Source organism: Cricetulus griseus, chromosome 6 (genome assembly GCF_003668045.3).
Source record: "Cricetulus griseus strain 17A/GY chromosome 6, alternate assembly CriGri-PICRH-1.0, whole genome shotgun sequence".
NCBI classification, from domain to species: Eukaryota; Metazoa; Chordata; class Mammalia; order Rodentia; family Cricetidae; genus Cricetulus; species Cricetulus griseus.
Window position 1 is genome coordinate 46,054,388 of NC_048599.1, and position 19,733 is coordinate 46,074,120.

The window sequence follows — 19,733 nt, forward strand, 5'->3', positions numbered from 1 at the left end:
TGCATGTATATTTGTGGGTCTGAGTGTATGTATGTGCACCATGTGTATGCCTGTGTCTGCAAAGGACAGAAAGAGCATCAGCTGCCCTGGAGCTGTGGTTAGAGTTAGTACTAAGTGACGTGATAGTGAGCTAGGAACTGAACTTGGATCATCTGCTTAATTGCTGAACCAACTCTCCAGCAAATAACCATTTTCTAAGCAAAACTTGTGAACTGTACTGCTCTGGGTAGCAGAGGGGCAGAGTGAAAAGGTTCTGTAGTGTACTCTTCCTCACTTCTTCCTGAGGCCCAGCTGCTCAGCTGAAGTATACAGTGATCCTGTTCAGTTCCCTTTCTGCTCATAGCATGTCAGAGGCAATATCCTGAAGGCTGTCTTACTGCTTCTGAAGTGCTGTGGGTATTTGCAAATGGATTAGGACACCCCAACATACACATTTGCAGGGGTAGGAAAAAGTTATGCTTTTTGCAAAAAGAAATTGTAGGAGAAGGAGATTAATTAGCCACTTTGGAGAAGTTTGAAGTGAGATTTTGAGGAGGTTTCATGGTTTTGTGTACAAAATTGTAATTTTACTCCAAATAAAAAATTTTGATCTGTGTTGAGAAATGTGTTGTTAACAGAAATTTATTTCAAACACTTGCTACCTTTTCTTTTGTCAGGGTGCAGCATTTGTAGAATTTGATGTCCACCTTTCAAAGGACTTTGTGCCTGTGGTATATCATGATCTCACCTGCTGTTTGACTATGAAAAAGGTATATTGACATTCCTGTATTTTATACTTAATGTCACGAAATGCTTAAAAGCAAGAAATTTTGTTACATGGTTAGTAAATTCATTTTCTTAGTGAATTATTGCCAATTCTTTCCTTAAGCCCTTATAATATTAAGACAGATTCGATGGGAATAATGATTTCCTTGAGTCAGACATCAGTGATGGTAAATTTGTGTTTTGATATTGCTGATGAAGGGACATACCAAGTATTTCCTGCATTGCTGTCTCCTTTATAATGTTGAGACAGATATGAAAAGAATTTTTTTCCACAAACCCATGTCTTTCTGCATCATATCTCAAATTTATCAGCTTGCACAATTTAACCAAAGCTACAAGGTGCCACAGTGGAGTGGTGTAGAGTTAGTATGTAGAAGGCCTCAGACAAGGCAAGTTAGATGGGAGAGAGAGAGAGGAAGGAAAGCCTGTGGCTGAGAAGAGGAATATTCAGAGCTAAACTTCAACACCAATCTATATCTTCGTGACTGATACAGGAATTTGACAACTACAGAGCAGTGAGACACAGGTGCAATAGAAACAGAAAGACTGGAGAGGGAAGTATGATACAGGGAAGAGTTCATAGTGAGGTTTGAAAATGCATGTACAATCTTAAGATTTATCATTATTGTTGTAAAAACATAATTGTCAGTATTAGATACTCTAGCCTGCAGCATGCAGATGAACCAAGTGTTTTCTAAGGGACTTAAATGCTGACATGATAGCTGGCTCTACCTGCTCAGCAGATGATGCTAAGCAGAGACCTAAATAAGGACCCTCTGTCTTTGTGAAATAGTATCAGAAGGGTGAAAAAAAGGATTCATCGATTTAGATGATGACCGAAGCAGAACAATATTATTTCTAAAATAGCTTATTGAAGAGTATTACTGACCTCTTGTTTTCAACAGACTATATTGCTATGAAGTTGAATTCAAATGAGTTAATGGGGGAATGAAAGTAATGAATTGTAAATGTTTTTTTTTAATTTTTAAGTTAGCATTTTCATATAAAACAATTTCTTCATGTCCATTAAAATAATGCAAGTAGTTCAGCAGATTAAATGAATGGCAAATCTCCCTCCCTCCCTCTCCTTTGATCTCATTCCCTTACTCTTAATAGTTTCTTATGTGTCCTTCCAGAAAAAATTTGTGCATACACAGGTTTGTACCAATGTTCATGAATAAATATATTTGTGCAATGGCTTTAAATGTTGAGCTAATTTGCTGGCAGTACCTTAACTCATTTCCCCATGAGAGTGGTACTTCCTAAAGCATAACATTTGATATGGCTTTAAAAATTTAGATTTGCCTGTGGAGGATACATGCTCGATCATGGTTCTTAAATATTGCTTATAGATAATCAGACACATTTTCATGGAAATTTTTTTGTGTGGCTGTTACTTTTATCAAGGTAGATATTTAAAAAGCTTAGAAAAAATAGAAACTTACTTGCAACATTCATTTGCTTATAGAACTTGCATGTTGATTTCTTAGGCATGTAGCATGGATAAGTGTCAAGTGAATACCGCATGAAGAAGGCAGTAAAAAATGATGCCCGGTGACATCATGCTCTGTCACCAATGATTCCAACTCTTCTAGGTGCCTTTTTCTTCCAGACACTTGATGTCTGCAGTGAAAACAAAAGTCAGGGGCTGGGCATAGCTCAGACGGAAGAGCCTTTGCCTAGCATGTGCAAGGCTGTGGGCTATTCTAAGTCTACAGAGCTGGGAGCTGTCTATAGAACAAGAGCTCCTGTAGTGTTAGGTCAGAAGAACTTTTCTGCATGGCGTTGCAATGGGGTCATGACGGCTACCTAAAAAGGTTGTAGGTGTGTGTAGTGCAAACATTCAGAAATAGTAAAACAGATTGATTTCTCCCTTTCTCTTTTCTAATAGAAATTTGAAGCTGATCCAGTTGAATTGTTTGAAATTCCAGTAAAAGAATTAACATTTGACCAGCTCCAGTTATTGAAGGTATTAACAGTGACACAAGATGTAAATTTTCCTTCAGCTTTAGTATGATTTTCATTTGTCTGACTTAGTAATACTCTCTGCACATAAGAATAACTATGCATTCAGTATACATGGAGTATATTTTAGCTTCTGGTCTAATTGAGGGATGGGTTTATGCTCATCTCCAATTTTCTTTGCTGTTGTCATGGGCCCCATTGATTTTTACATTTTTACATTACAGGAATTAGCCTATAAGTCTTAGCTATAGAGTGCATGTTCCCAATCTTAGGTTGCTTCTGCCTGCAGAAGTTCTTTATCGAACCGTCTTTGTTTTGCAATAGGCCCTTTATGTGATAGTTTTATACATACTCAGATCTTGGTATATTTGTTTTACTGTGTTACTTTGCATGATTTCTATCCCTATTAGATACTTAAGTAAATGGCTAAGTACAAATAGTTTCCTAACTTAGGGGCTTTTGTTTTGGTTTGATTTTTTTTTAAGACAGTATTTCTTTGTGTGTAGCCATGGCTGTCCTGGAACTTGCTCTGTAGATGAGGCTGGCCTTGAACTCAGAGATCCACCTGCCTCTGCCTCCTGAGTGCTAGGATTAAAGGCATGTGCCACAACCAACTGGCAATTTAGGAGTTGTTTTATTCTTGAGCATGCGGTAATGGTTTCATGTGCGTGTGTACATATAAGAAGTGCTCATAATGCTTAGTGCTTATTTATTACTAAGCTGGTAATTCCTCATTTTGTCTATCTTGCTAGCTTTTCAAATTACTTTCAGTTATTTTTTCTAATTGCATTTTGTATGTTTGTTTTCTAGCTTTCTCATGTGACTGCACTAAAAGCCAAAGATCGGAAACGTATGTGCCAGTTTGGAAACACTGTTTTTGTTTTATCATTGGCATTGATAGGATATTCCCATTTCATTTTAATGTATCCTTAGTTATCTTAATGACTATTGTTTTGGTCGATCTGAATATAATTTCATAAATGTACAGGTCTTAAATTGACTTTTCAACTGGAGTGTTTCATGCATAGTAAGCATTTCACTATTTCCCTTTGTCTAATGTCAGTTCTTTCCAAACATTCTTAACTATTACAAAGTAGAGTGCCTCTCAGGTACAGATTCTAGTGCCAGTAGTTTGAATCAGCTCTATCCTCTCTAGCTGTGACTGTGGGCAGGTCACTTTACTTAACCTCTTTGTGCCTCAGTGTCCTCACACAATGTTCTGCCTTTCACATTGCTGTGTAGTACTTTACATTCCTCTCTCAACAGAGCTCATTGCTTTTATGCTCCCCCCCCCCTTTTTTTTAAGCTAGAACATGTTATCTCTCAAAGGCAGGACAGTGGTTTCATAAGTGTTTTGTAAAGGACAGGTGCTGAATTTGCTTTGTGTAAACCATGTGACTGCCTTTAAGGCTTATGAAGTACTTTAGACACCAAGATTATCTCAAATTATGATTTCATAGGCTTGTAAATATTTTATAACAATAAACAAAAATTGAATTTTACCTTTAATTATTAGTTGCAAATTTTTACCTAATTTTAGTTTTGAAATAAATTTATAATGTACATACATGGATTGATATTTTATTTTTCCTTTTAGGAAAAAAATTCTATGTTGCTTAAACTGTAATCTGTTTTGGAGTAGAAGATTGTGATAGCCATAGATTTTCCTATTTTTTTTTTAAGGCAGTTAATGTAGCTTAAGCTAGCCTTGAGTTCACCATATACACAAGGATAACTTTGCACTCACACTCCTGCCTCTACCTTCCAAGAGCTGTGATTACAGGCATATGCCATGCCTGCTTTTATTTGGTCTTGAGGCTGGATGGAGCCCAGAGCTTCATCCATACTAGGCAAGCTCTTTACCATTTGAATTATGCCAAACTCTTTGATTTTTTTCTTAATCTGTAATTTCTGAGCTAGTTTTGATATAACTCTAAGTTCCACTGAGAGCTAAATTACTGCTTCTGATTATTGAGAAAGTCATCTTAACAATATTTAAAAAGAAAAATCACTTCTTGGGGCCACAAGGGATACTTATTTAGAAAATGGGGTTCTTAATGGTTAAAGATAATAAGTACAAGGGCCTTCAGAAATACTAAGCCTAGGGGGCTGGAGAGATGGCTCAGAGGTTAAGAGCACGGACTGTTCTTTCAGAGGTCCTGAGTTCAATTCCCAGCAACCACATGGTGGCTCACAACCATCTGTTATGCGATCTGGTGCCCTCTTCTGGTGTGCAGATATACATGGAAGCAGAATGTTGTATACATAATAAATAAATCTTAAAGAAATACTATGCCTAAAAGATCTGGTAATTACTTCAGTGCAGGGGCTCTCTTAGGGTTTAGGAGAAGATCTGCTCTATTGTATTTTACTTACCAAGCTTTTGTAATTTGAAATTTCAGAATGTCTGGTTGAGGAAGAAAATACCTTTTCTGAAAACCAGCCATTTCCTTCCCTTAAGATGGTAAGTTCCTTGAGATACACCTGGACAGGGCTTTCTCACTGATACCTGATTGCATGAATGATTTGTTTTATTCTCTTAAATGGCACTGAAAGGACTGTGTCAAAGTCATCATCAGTGTAAGTTTATTATTGTGGGTGCTTTGGGAGGGTTTTGGTTTTTTGAGACAGGGTTTCTGTGGCTTTGGAGGCTATCCTGGAACTAGCTGTTGTAGACCAGGCTGCTCTCAAACTCACAGAGATCCACTTGCCTCTGCCTCCTAAGTTCTGGGATTAAAGGCGTGCACCACCAACACCCGGCACATTGGTAGGTTTTGAGGCATGAAGTCATGGAGCTCAGGCTGGCCTAGGTTTCTTGAACTCCTGGTTTTCCTGCCTGCCCCAGGTGTTGGGATAGCAGGTGTTGACTAACACCCCTGAGACTGTGCTGGTTTTTAAGAAAAACTTAACTGTTTAGTTGAGTAAGACTTCCCTCTCATTAGGCTAATTTGGTGACAAAGGGAAGGAGAGGGCACAAAGGGGGGAAGAAAAGAGGTTGAAGGCAGATATGATGGTGGAAGAGGCCTATTTTAGTGTTTAAAATAAACACTAAATAAACACTGAGAGATGGCTCAGAGGTTAAGAGCACTGACTGCTCTTCCAGATGTCCCGAGTTCAATTTCCAGCAACCACATGATGGCTCACAACCACCTTGAATGGGATCTGATGCCCTCTGCTGGCATGCAGGCAGAAGATTGTATACATAATAAATAAAAGAGATTTCAGAATTTGACTATGAAAAGGTATAAGCAAAAAACTAGTATAAGGATTTTTAAAATTGGCTGCGAATGCTGATGCACAGTTTTCATCCCAGTGCTCTGGGAAGCAGAGAGAAGCCAATCTCTGTGAGGCCAGCCTGATCTATAGTTAGTTCCAGGACAGGCAGGGCTACATCTTTAAAAAATAATAGTAATAATGTTTAAAAACTAGAGACAATTTGTAAAGCCTCAGGAAATTCCATGTAGATGTTGGAGAGATGCTAGTAAACTTTGATAATGATCCCCTGTTTCAAGTCAGTTGTTTATAGTTCAGTCTAGTCCTTAAGCTTCTGTTTATGTTTTATTTCTGTTTTTGCTTTTGGTGGTATTGGTAGGAATTTACTTAGGACTTCATGCAAGCAAGCATTCTATATCATAATTTGATTTTCCAGTTACAACTTCCAAAATCATCTGATTGCCATGTGTCCAGATAATTTTCTTTAGAAAGAATGAGCAACTGTGTGTGCGTGTGCGTGTGCGTGTGCGTGTGCGTGTGCGTGTGCGTGTGCGTGTGCGTGTGCGTGTGCGTGTGCGTGTGCGTGTGCGTGTGCGTGTGCGTGTGCGTGTGCGTGTGCGTGTGCGTGTGCGTGTGCGTATTATCAATCGGCATAGTATTTGTTGAACAACAGCACCTTCAAAAAATAAAAAATGATGGCTTTCAATTAATCTTATCTTAGTACATTCCCATATCTAAATATAATCCAGAAAGCATGACTTAGGTTAGGTTTAGGCTTAGAGTTAGGGCTAGGGTCTTCCTTAATTCCTGCTTCCAGCAGCTCACTTTAGATATTTTTTTAAAGGAATGATGGAAAAGATTTTAGGTTAAGGGTCTATTTTTATGAGTTGTCAAAGTATTACTTGAAAAAAATCCTTTTAAAAAATCCTTTGACTTTCTTATTTAACATAAAAATCTACCATGCTTTCAATTCAATATTAGAAAAGTTAATTATAATGACAACAAAACATTGGTAATATATTCTTGCTGATTTTTATAATAATTCTGTTTTCCTTTTGTTCTTTATTTTGTCATCCATCCTACCAAACCAACACAATTTATCATCAACACACAAAACTATAGGTTTTAGAATCATTGCCAGAAGATGTAGGATTTAATATAGAAATAAAATGGATTTGCCAACACAGGGTAAGTGATTATTTTGTTACTCTCTTTTGTTTTAATGGCATTGAGTAAAACTAAAGTCTTATAGTTTCTTTTAAGCACATTGTTTGCTGGGCCTTTCAGAATTGAAGACAAAAAACCTTTTGTGTGTTTTTGTGAATATGGGTTATGGGTGCAATGATACACACATGGAAGTCAGAGGACAACTTTTAAGACTATTCTTGACTTCCACCATGGACTTGGGATCAAACTCAGGTTGTCAGGCTTGTGTAGCAAGCACTTTTACCTGTTGTTAATAAAGCATACCTTATACTTACACTACTATGTGAATACATTTTAAATTGCTGAATGTATATTGTAAAAGTTTCAGTATACATGTGACCTGTGTATACATTAATATAAACAGTTTCTGGTGTATTTTAAAAAGTAGATAGTCAAACTCTCACTAATTTTTCCTTATTTTCTGCCTCTAAGCATATTAATTAATAATTTTATAAGTTCATTCTTTAGTTAATAATAAAACAGGAGAAGGAAACTTTGTGAATATGTTTTAAATCATTCCCAGGTTTAATTATTCATTATCCACAAAGGCTAGGCATTTTCTGATTGCTAAGGGCATATGTAGAGTAAAGAAAAAAAAAGTACTGTTTCCCTAGAGTTTGATGCTAATTGAGGAAAACAAAGATTAATCAATTATTGGGACTAAAAAGCACTTACTGCTCTTACAGAAGATGCAAGTTCAGTTAAGCATCAGGTCCTCACAACTGTCCTTAACTCCAAGTCCAGGAGGACCCAATATTTCTGCTTCCAGGTACCTGCTCTGATGTGCACATACCCACACATAAACCTGTAACCTAAAAAGAAAAAAACTATTGAATACACTTGGGTTTGAGGAAGGGATGTATAGTAAAAGGTTGCCTGGAATGTGGAGTCCTGAAGTATTGAATCATAATTGGTCATTTTCGCCAACAGCCTAGATTTGTTTCATTTATAAAAAGACCCCCCCCCCCACGGAAGGCCTCACCCTCTCTGGGGAGCAGAAAGGGTATGGGATAGGTAGGGTGTTAGTTTGGAGGGGGGAAGAGGGGAGGAGAGAAAGGAGGGAACTGGGATTGACATGTAAAACAATCTTGTTTCTAATTCAAATAAAAAGGAGGAGGAAAAAAATAGAATCCATAACTGCCTTCAAATCAGGCTAAGGTGGTCCTGGTTCCAATGGCAGATTCTTGACCAAGATTTTCCTAATATGTAGTTTTTATTTGTTTGCTGAGGCTTTGAGAATTATTTTGACTAGTATTAAAACATTTACTATTTTGTAATAAAATTAGTACTTTCTAATGACTGGTCTTATTGTTTGTGAAGGTTATGTCAAAGTAGTTAAGTCATACACAGTAAGTTACAGATCTCCAGAAATGTATGTTTTGTTATGTTTAAAGTCTATTGGTTGTTTAATTGATACTGGTTGTCTCAGTACCTGAATTATTATTGCTGTGCTATCACTATATAACCATTTGGTCTTTGACAGTGGTGCTTCTGGCCTTTGGTGTTAGTTCCACCAGCAGGTGTCATACCACATGTTTTTAACATGGTGGTCAAAACATTAAAAGAAACCAAATACTGGCCACCATGTGGTTAAATGGATCTCCTGAACATGATTGGGAAGGAATGTAGAGGGTATAGCTATTATGGAAAACAAGTTTCTAAAGAAAATAACCTGGCAGTAGTAGTGCACACCTTTAATCCCAGCACTCGGGAGGCAGAGGCAGTAGTTCCAGGACAGCTTCCAGAGCCACAGAGTAACCCCATCTGGGGGTGGAGGGGGCAATTAAAAATACCACATTAACTAGTTATCCCTACCCTCTTCCTGGGTGTCTTAGTCAGGGCTTCTATTGCTGTGAAGAAACACCACAACCACAGCAACTCTTATAAAGGAAAACATTTAATTTGGGCTGGCTTAATAGTTCAGAGTTTAGTTCATTATTATCATGCAGTGGCATGGTGGTATGCAGGCAGACATGTTGATGGAGAAGGAGCTGAGAGGTAATACATCTTGAACCACTGTGGTGCCACACTGAACATAGCTTTAGCATGGTAGACCTCAAAGCCCACCCCCGAAGTGACGTACTTCCTCCAACAAGGCCACACCTACTCCCAACAAAGCCACACCTCATAATACTGCCACTCCCAGTGGGGGCCATTTTCTTTCAAACCACCACACTCTGGGTATCTACCAAAAAGGAATGAAATCACTACCCTGTAAAGGTAATTATTGCCTACTTGTTCACAATAGGAAAAATAAATAGACAGCCTGAGTGTCCACTACTGGACCCACAGGCAAAGAAATAACTGTACATAAATACATAAATGTACATAAATGATCTTGCACAACCTTAAATAGGTCTTGCAGACATTATTTGCTAAGTAAAAGTAAGATAGCCACAGGGAAATAATGCATGATTTTACTTATAGAGCATCTATTTTATTTTTTTTTTATTTCAAAGATAGAGAACAAAACTAGTTAATTACTGGTTGACAGTGTGGGAGTAAATGAATCAGAGGTCAAAGAATACAAAATAGCATGTGTAAGATAAATATAGAGATTCATATACAGCTGAAGACTATGATTCATTTGCTACACATGAGATGAATGTTAAATAAGTTGATATGCTCCTGCCACCAAAGCGGGGGGGGGGGGGGGGGGGGGGGGGGGGGACAACTATGTAAGAAGATGGATATGATTATTTGCTTTAATTTAATAATCTCTTTACTCTCTATATCCTGTAATGTCCTATATGCCTTTGGAAAACACATAATTATACTTTTAAATGTTGGGCTGGTTGTTCTTGGCATTTGTCTAACACTGCATGTCCCCCATATGTCATAGCCTCTCATTTCCTTCCTTCCATACAGGATGGAGTATGGGATGGCAACTTATCAACATATTTTGACATGAATCTGTTTTTGGATATAATTTTAAAAACCGTTTTAGAAAATTCTGGGAAAAGGAGAATAGTATTTTCTTCGTTTGATGCAGATATTTGTACAATGTGAGTAATGTTCAGGTTTTTTGTTTGTTTCTGTACCCTTTATTATAGCTGTTATTTGGGAGGCAGTAATGGGAGGTTGTTCAGATGGCACCCTGGTTTGTCCTGGCAGCCAGTTGTCCATGTTTTCTTTCCTTCCTGAAAGAGGGCGCTTCTTTCTCAAGTGCCCTCTACCATTCCTTTGTCTGTACTGTGCTGGGTCCTGAAACCCCATGTCTGGCATTTTGTCCTCTATACCAGATGTAAACCCCCTGGGGTTTCCCATTTCAGTTTCTGAGATTGATGACTTTGGTTGTATCTGAGTATTGGGATTGATCTGTCTTATTTGTTCTGCTTTTGAGAGTTTCTCAATCTGTAGACCATGTAGCCAGGTTGGCCTTGAGTTTACCTCCTGGAGCTGGGAGTGTAGGCAAGAGTGATGATGCCTAGCTCTGTTTCTCTGTGTTTTGTTTTTTTAGTAGTTTCTAAAGTTTCAAAGTAATGTTATTTTTTTCTTTATCCTGTCTATTTAGGGTTCGACAAAAGCAAAACAAATATCCTATATTATTTTTGACCCAAGGAGAATCTGATATTTACCCTGAACTCATGGACCTCAGATCTAGGACAACACCCATTGCTATGAGCTTTGCACAGTTTGAAAACATTTTGGTAAGTTATGTTTCAATTTTCTTACTTTTGTAAAAAAAAAATAATAACTTTTTTCTTTTAATTTCATGTATATGCACTGTATTTATTTCCTTCAAACCTTCACATGCCCTCCCCACTCCCTCTCAAATGCATGGCCTCTTTTTCTTTGTTATTCACACACACACACACACACACACACACACTCACTGAATAAACATATAAACACAGCCTGCTAGGTACATTAAATGTTGCTCTAGGTAAGTTTTCATTTTGTTTTGGATATACTGTGTTGAATAATATTTGCTATTCTAACAACTGGTTAAAGGTTTAAGCAGAGAAATCTCAAGTAGAAAAATGACAATGACTACACATTCAATGTGCTTATAAATTACATATAGATATTAATAATATGATGCATGTATATAAGTATACAAACACTTGTATATAATCCATTAAATAAGGGAAATTATAAGAAAAAACCTTCCCATTTTTCCTCGTTGTGTCTCCTCTAGAGAACACTAACCTAGAGTTTGATTTAGTATTTGTAATGACTACATTTCTTTTTTTAATAAACAATGAATTTTTCTTTTTCAGGGGATAAATGCCCATACTGAAGACCTGCTTAGAAACCCATCCTATATCGAAGAGGCAAAAGCTAAGGGATTGGTCATTTTCTGCTGGGGTGATGATACCAATGATCCTGAAAACAGAAGGAAACTGAAGGAGTTTGGAGTAAATGGTCTAATATATGATAGGTATTTGTTTTTTGTAAAGAATCTTCATGGAATGTTACAAAAAGTGTAGCTTTTATCTTTTGAACTATTAAATTTAGTTAGGCTAAAATTCTGTAGGTTAGCCTAAAGTTTATCTTGGTACTTTGTTGATGTTGAAGTACTTCAAAGCCATTTGAGAAACCTTAATCCAAATGTATAAGTTGCCTTGGTTTGAAGACAGCTGCCTGTCCCACACCTGTTTCCTGTCTGTCAGAACTTTCTTAGTGATTATCTTAGTTACTTTCTATGCTGTGAAAAGACACATGACAAAGGTGACCTGTAAAAGAAAGCATTTAGTAGGAGGCTTGTTTGCAGTTTCCAAGGGTGAGCCCATGACTATCATGGTGGGGAGTATGGCAGTGGGCAGGCAGGTGCTGGATCAGAGCAATAGCTGAAAGCTTATTTCTGATCCACAAGCAGGAGACAGACAGACAGACAGACAGACAGACAGACAGACAGACAGACAGACAGACAGACACACACACACACACACAAACACACACACACACACACACACGGTGGGGGGAGAGGTAGAGACTGGGCCTCGCATGGGCTTTTGTAACCTCAAAAGTCCAACCTCAAAGTGACATACTTCTAACAAGACCACATCTCCTAATCTTTCCCAAGCAGTCTATCTACTGGGAAACAAACATTCTCATTCAAACCACTACAGTGATATATGTATCCAACTCAGGGCCGTTCTTTCACCTTTTTAAACTTTTGTCCCTTCTTACCATCTTGATTTCAGCATAAATGCCCACTCTGTTTATTCTACTTTCTCAGGCTTCCTTGAAGTCTTCCATGACAGTGTTCATTAACCTCAATTCTGTTTTCCTCTGGGATCTTTCCTCTCACAACTTCCCTCCATGTCCGTTCTCTCTCTCTCTCTCTCTCTCTCTCTCTCTCTCTCCCCCCCTCTCTCTTTAGAGAGAAACTCCTATGTCCTGATCTGTCACTTTCGTGGAGGCTCTTTGACTACACTTGTTAGTAGCTTCTGTTCACAGGGCACTTCTTTACTTTTCTCAGTATCATTTCATTTATCAGTGACTGACACACACAATGTGTATGTACTGTATTACATGGTGTACCTACTTTCCTTCCTGGCCTCTTTGAACTAGTAGTACTCCACTGTTCCCTGATGCAAACACAGAGTGTGGGCTGCACAAAGGGCAAGGTGTTTTGCTTGTTTTGTTTACTGTTTTCAGAGTCTAGGGCAATAAGAAAGACTGTGGGATCAAATATTTATTGCTTAGATAAAAAAAAAAGCAGTTCTCTAGGAATTAATATTTAAGATACTAGTTTAGTTGCTGAAACTCAAGGATGCTTTAGTATAAAGAGGTTTTGGGTTGTAAAGAACATTGACTTGCTGGAGGAAGTGATAAAATTTTCACCAGACCAGCTTAAAAAAAAACAAATATACTTTACTTGGATTTAATATATGCTATTCCTTGTCCTTCTAAATTATATCATTCTTTAATAAAGATTTTACTCCCACTTTTTTTTTCCTGAACTGGTCTAGTTTATTCACTTATTTACTTAGATTTTGGAGACAGAGAGGTTTTATTGTGTAGCTCAGGCTGGCCTAGTCTTTCCTGTCTTCCCATCTCAACCACCCAAAGACTAGGATTATGGTTGAATGCCTACATGCTACCTACCTGTCTGCTTGCCTTCTAAACTAGTTGGTTAATTTTTCTTAAAACTGAATGACTAGCCAGTTTAAAATAGGTATTTCCAACTAACAAAATAAAAGTTTTGATTCATGTTAACAATTTGATAAAAATACTGGCTTTAGCAAATGTTGGGTAATTTTATGTGTACCGTGAGTATGCAGAAGAAGAATTGACTGCAAATATTTGGGAGCAAGAAAAAGATGGTGTAAGATAATTCCATGGATACAGCTCCTTCCTCTTGAGGGCATTCATAGTTGGAGCTAGATGTTGTCACTTAATAGCAGGACGATTCTTCCTGGCATCTTTGGAGAGGAAGAGCAGAGTTGGAAGTTTGCGATGGGCAGATTTTCTTTGATAGGACTTAAATTTAAGGCCCATGTCTGGCATGAATGAGGCAGGACAGGACTGTTGGGGCATTTGGAGAGCCAGCCTGGCATGGACTCTAATTAGAATTCAAGAGCAAGGGAGGTTTTGTTGGTGTGCAAATATGTGTGCATAATATAAAAATTCTAATAGTTTTCTAAGGCTTACAATGAAAAAAAAAAACACCAGGTTTTTGGTTTTTTTGGTTTTTTTTTTCCTTCAATTGTCCCTGGTCAAGTCCCTGTCATCTTTTTTTTTTTTAATGTTATGCTTACTTAAATTTTTTTTTGGGGGGGGGGGCGTTGAGACAGGGTTTCACTGTATAACTGCACTCTCTATCCTGGAACTCTTTGTAGATCATATTGGCCTTGAACTCAAGAGATCTGTCTGCCTCTGTGTCCTGAGTGCTGGCATTAAAGGTGGGCCTGATTAACTCTATGTTTCTAAATGGACAAATTTAGAAGGTTTTGAGTGGTTAGTGATTTTGGAGCTCTTGGGGTCTTTATAAGAGAGGGGTGATAGGAATGTATAGTTTTGTTGAAACACCAGCTGGTCTCTGAACTTCCTGGGTAGCTGAAGATGACTTTAAACCTCCATCCCTCCTGTCTCCACTGGATGCTGGGATTATAGTCATGGGCCAGCACGCCCAGTATATATGATGCTGGGGATGCATACAACTGAGCCATAAGTTTCCATGATGAAAACTTTCTCTATAAAAGCATTAAAGCACAGATTGAACAAGTAGCCCTGATGTGTGATGTAAAGCTGTTGCATTTTATTTTATAACATTTCATTGGGAGTGATTTATAGCCTTTATACTTTATAGCCTTTATAGCTTTATCAAATGATCTTCTGACTTTGGTACAGCAGACAGTACAGGGTCTAGTATGGCGAAGGAGGTCTTGAAGTCCTACTCTTCTTCCCTCTATACAAGCTCTGAGACTGTAGGCATGCCTCCCAATGCCAGCTTGACCCATTCTGGGGGCTGGGAGTACACAAACCAGTGACAGAGTGCTTAAGTGGCTTTGTAAACAGCCTAAATTCAGATCCAAGCAGTACCAACAACTTCGGAGAAGAGAGGGAGCAGAGGAGAAGAGGGGACAACACAACAGACACTTGTAGTGAGTTTAAAGGCAAGTGGTTTTAAGTTCCCATTGCTTCTGTGTAATCACCAGTTCTCCCTCCCTCACCTCTCATCAACCACTTAATTTTTCCCTCAAAAAACTTTAATCTTAATCTTATTTTAATCCTTAAGTAATAGGCCATTTTGTGTTATAAGATTAAATTCATCTTTTTTTGATTTGGGTTTTTTTGGTTTGGGGGGGGGGAAGTTTCGAGACAGGGTTTCTCTGTGTAGCTTTGGAGCCTATTCTGGCACTAGCTCTGTAGACCAGTCTGTCCTCGAACTCAAAGAGATCCGCCTGCCTCTGCCTCCAAAAGTGCTGGGATTAAAGGCGTGCGCTACCAATGACCGACCAGGAATTTAATCTTTATGCTTTATTATGGTCTTAAATCCATTTTTGCATCTAGCTGTAAATTACTTCTTTTCTGGCGTTCTATTGTTTATTCTACTATTTAAGAACATTTAGGTTGTTAGTGTTGATATGAATGTTACTTACCAGGTCTCCTGGAATATAGGTGTAATATTTCTCCAGGGCAGTGACTCCAAGCTTTGCTTACTCAAAATACACATACAGATGCATGTCTGTAAGATTAAATTAGAGTCTCCCCATTATGTGTTATGTACTGTTAGATTCAAACCTTGATTTTATTGGCATTGTGACCCACTCAGCTGTTAGCTCAGCAAAATCAGACATCCACCACTGGGTCAGGCATTTTCAGAAGAATCACAGGACAAGTAAGTTGGAGTGTCCATCATAGCTTGCTGCCAGGTGAGAAGGGAGCTACATGAGCCCATGATTTGGACATAACATATGTAAGCAAGGTTCTGGTTCAGACTCAGTAGGGGACACTCTTAGATTGGCAGTGGGTTTCCTGTTTTCACTAGGACTGCTCCAGTACAGACCAGGTGGCTTCTCTGAGCACAGATACTGTCCTGAAAGCAGCTACTTGCTGACCTCCCACGTCTTCAAATACAGCCGAATCTCTTCTCTTAGTTTATCATCACGGATATAGACCACATCCTTTCCATCATCCTGAGAGAGGAGGAAGTGGAATTGTAAACATTTGTATGTTTTTCTTTGAAAGTGTGGCCAGGCTCAGGTTCTGTAGCAGAAGTCATTTCTTACTAGCATTTTCTTATATTTCACCATCATTGCTCGTTATCATTGAGAACTGTGATCAGAGTCACTTTGGTTGCTGTTTCCTGAAGTATAATTGTTTCCCCTGTGAGGCTTCAGAGAATCTACTCTGTGTTACCAGTGCTTTGAAAACCCAGAGATGAGCCTTCTAAGTCTGGTTTCACCCCTGTTGTGAGCACTTGGTACCCCTTTCAGCCTCTATGTGTGCGTCATTAAAGACTGGTCTGGGCATGCAGCATAGTTGGTACAGTGTTTGCCTAGCGTTCACAAAACCCAGTTCATTTCCAGCGCAACACAGACTTGGTGTGGTGTTGTGTGGCAGTAAGTCAAAACACGAAGACAGGAGGACCAGAAGGTTAGTTTCAGAGCCAGACACAAGACTCTGTTTTGGGGAATGCAGAGATGTGGAACTTTAGGGTGGGAATGTAGCTCAGTGATAGAGTGGATACTGGAGAAGCAGTAGGGAATGTTAAACATACACATTTCTGAGGTTTCTGTACTTTACACATTTCTGGGTTTATTTTCTTTAAGTCCTCTGTATCGTTAACTCTTGGACCACACTTGTAATCCTTTCTCTGTTTTCTCTTCATCCTACTCTGGAAGACTGTGATCCTTTCCATCTCTGTTCTTACTGAGTTTTCCATATATGCTATTGTGTTTTATTTTATGCTGAAAGTGCTATTTACAGAACATGTAGTAGCCTCTTCTCATCAGATCAAAGTACTGTTTCTCCCAATCATGATGCTTATTTTGTTTTTGTCTTTTTAAAAACTTTTTTTATGTTTTTTTTCATATTCCACACTTAAAAGTATTCTTGGCCTCCCAGATGAGATTGAAATCTAGGAAATTTAAGCTCTGGGTGGGTGACTGTTGACTTGGGCATTGTTATAGAGTGGTCTGGGTTGCCTGCTTATTCAGACCTCTGAGATTAGTGTTCAGGGCTTTATTTTGGCTGATTGGATTCCTCATAAGAGAATATCTGCATCATACCTGGGGAACTTTGATTTGTTGCCAGTGTGGTCAGCTGAGAGGAGACATGAGGGAGGAAGGGTTGCCTCTATGTTTGATTGGTTTACATGTTCTTTTGCTGGTGGTGGCAGAGGTGGTGGTCTTCTAGAATACCAAGCCCTCCCGTGAACCTCATCTTCCATTCTAACAGACATCAGGAGGGGCAGCTGTAGCCAGAGTGAGATACTTCATTGCTACTCAGACCCTACCTCATCCTTCTTTCCCTCCCCTTTACTTCCAGATCTGGGGGAGCTTGTGCTACTTTTAAAAGCTGTTTTGCCTGTCAATGGGTGGTGGTTGATCTTTTCATTTTTATTTTCATTTTTTTTACTAACTAAAAATTTTACCTAATACTGCAGCCGTCTTTCCCCCCAATTTCCACAATTTCACTGCTTTGTCTATTACTTGGCATACTCCTGTACTTTTAAAATTCCCTTAAATTTTAATGGGATGTGAGGAGAGTGTGATGTTAGATGCTGCTTGTTATTCTCTTGCACGGTTTTATATTTTTGTTTGGATGGATGGATGGATGGATGGATGGATGGATGGATGGATGGTTTTCATGCTACAGAAGTACTCTACCTCAGATCTTTGTGTTACTGTGTACAGGTACTGTGTCTATATTCTATTTAAGACTGTCTTCCCTCCTGTGCCATGAAGATTCTATTATGGCACTGTGTTATTGCTTGGCTCTCACAGGGCAGCATGTGAAGCTGGTCTCTGCTGTGGGCACACCTCATTCACCAGAGCCTCTCTGCATTCTCTACACTAGATACCGATCATTTGTGAGTTAAGTCACTGGGGATAAGTCCCAGCTCTTAGGAGCTTTTCTCCTGTAAAATAAGGCACCACCAATTAATTGACTAGGAGGACATACACTTCCAGAATCACTCAAAGTACAGGTTCCATTTTCTGATTGAAAGAATTGCTTTATAACCAACAGTTATATAAAGCAGAATAAAATCTCTGTAATAAGGATATGCCAGGATTGTCTTGAAAATGTTAAGTCAGACAGCCTTAAATAGTCATGGAATTTCATTAATTTTTTTGTGTGTTTGTTTCATCATAGGATATACGATTGGATGCCCGAACAGCCAAATATATTCCAAGTAGAACAGTTGGAGCGCCTGAAGGAAGAATTGCCAGAGCTTAAGAACTGTTTGTGTTCCAGTGTTAGCCACTTTGTCCCTTCTTTGTGTGGGGAGTCTGATATCCATGTAGATGCCAATGGCATTGATAACGTGGAGAACTCCTAGTTTGTAGTGCACAGAGGACATCTGGGGGCATGCACACTGCTCTGAGGCTCAGTGTCATCGTTGAGCACTGCTTCTCTGCCTTTTAGGTTTCTCAATCCAATGAAGCAATAATGAAGTATGTTACTATTTCATTACAGTTCCTGCAAGAATATCAAGTATGCTATTTACACTTGGCCAGGTATAATTGTCAATCAGTCTATACAATGAAAAAATGTACTGTATAAATATATTCAGTGGGATATCTAAGCCTATAATATTGAATCTTCATTATAAGCATAATATTTAGAAATTAATTATAGATATCTGATATTTAAAGTTCAGGCTTTTCATTTGATTAGTTCTTAAATCTTCAGTATTGAGAAAAATGACTGCAAAATTATACCTGACCATGGAAAAAATAAGTACCTCAAATGCATGCATTTGCACTGGTGGCTCCAGCTGTACAGATCTTTGTGTCATCTGTGTACATAGGTCTCTTTATATGAGTTGATATGAACATGCAATGTTTTCATTCAGTATAAACCTCAGACTGCTGCCACTTCCCCACTGACCCAAACCAGCCTGCAGATGAACCATGAAACTTGTTCCGTAAACCTTTCCAAACTGTTTTGCATAAATGTTAAATTTCTGGAATGCTGCAGGGTAACTTAATATATAAAATGTTTAGTGAGAAGTACATATTGCATATATAGTAGTACAGATCACAATATACAAACAAATCTGACTCAATGCGTGCTTTAGGTTTTAAGCATGAGATTGTACATGTTTACTGTTAAGTCCTTGCATCTGGTGCTAGGTGAGTGAGAAGATGTCAAGGACTGAAAATATTTTGTCGCCTAAAAAAACAAGGTCTGTTTGTAGACACTTTGAATATCCTTTTTAGTGTCTCACTACCTAGTACAAGTAATTGCTGTGTGTGTGTTACACAGAGTTAAATCCCCATGCAGAAAATAAATGTCCTGTATTCACAAAGTGGTATTCTTTATTGTTTAATATATATATCATGTATGTAATTTATTTAGGAATGTAGAAGATCTTACTGTATATAAATGCATGTTTTTAGGTTTATACTAAGATTTCTTCACTAGAAGCAGATTGTATTGATAAAACTGTAACTTCAGAATGAATGTTAAATAAAATGACAGATTTATTTTTTTCTTCATCTTAAAATGGAATTTCAAGAAGGTGTTACTTTTGTAAGATGGTTTTATAATGGTATTCCAACAAATAGAAATTTCATTCTGACTGTTCAGGCTAACTCACTACTCTTTCTCAGTGTGTTCCTTCTGAGGCAGTTTGTTCATGTATTGACATATTTTGACAGGAGACAAGAACCCAAGACTTGAAATGACAAGTTGTACCCTTTTTTTTTTTTTTTTTTTTTTTTTTTTTTTTTTTTTTTTTTTTTTTGAGACAACCTCTGTAGCCCTGGCTGTCCTGGAACTCACTGTGTAAACCAGGCTGGCTTTGAACTCTCAGATCCATCTGCCTCTGCCTCCTGAGTGTTATTAAAGTCATGTGCCACCATCTTCAACTTCCTGATTTGTTTTTAACAGAGCAACAATGGGGGTTTGGTCAGCTCTTCACTGTGGGAAGATGGTATTGCAATCCTATGGTATTGTAT

At 38.2% G+C, this 19,733-nt stretch overlaps 1 protein-coding gene across 4 annotated transcripts in view; it reads left to right on the forward strand.

Moving 5' to 3' along the window:
• Positions 1-19,361, forward strand: part of Gpcpd1 (glycerophosphocholine phosphodiesterase 1) — a 54,347-nt gene extending 34,986 nt beyond the window's left edge. For all 4 annotated transcript variants that reach the window (XM_027421714.2, XM_027421715.2, XM_027421716.2 and 1 more), the window contains 9 exons: positions 657-749; positions 2,657-2,734; positions 3,541-3,580; positions 5,133-5,194; positions 7,066-7,131; positions 10,018-10,154; positions 10,664-10,799; positions 11,373-11,533; positions 17,923-19,361. In XM_027421714.2, the coding sequence (XP_027277515.1) occupies positions 657-749; positions 2,657-2,734; positions 3,541-3,580; positions 5,133-5,194; positions 7,066-7,131; positions 10,018-10,154; positions 10,664-10,799; positions 11,373-11,533; positions 17,923-18,109 (960 nt within the window). In that variant the 3' untranslated portion in view covers positions 18,110-19,361. The remainder of the gene's footprint in view (positions 1-656; positions 750-2,656; positions 2,735-3,540; positions 3,581-5,132; positions 5,195-7,065; positions 7,132-10,017; positions 10,155-10,663; positions 10,800-11,372; positions 11,534-17,922) is intronic.
• Positions 19,362-19,733: the final 372 nt, after the last annotated feature.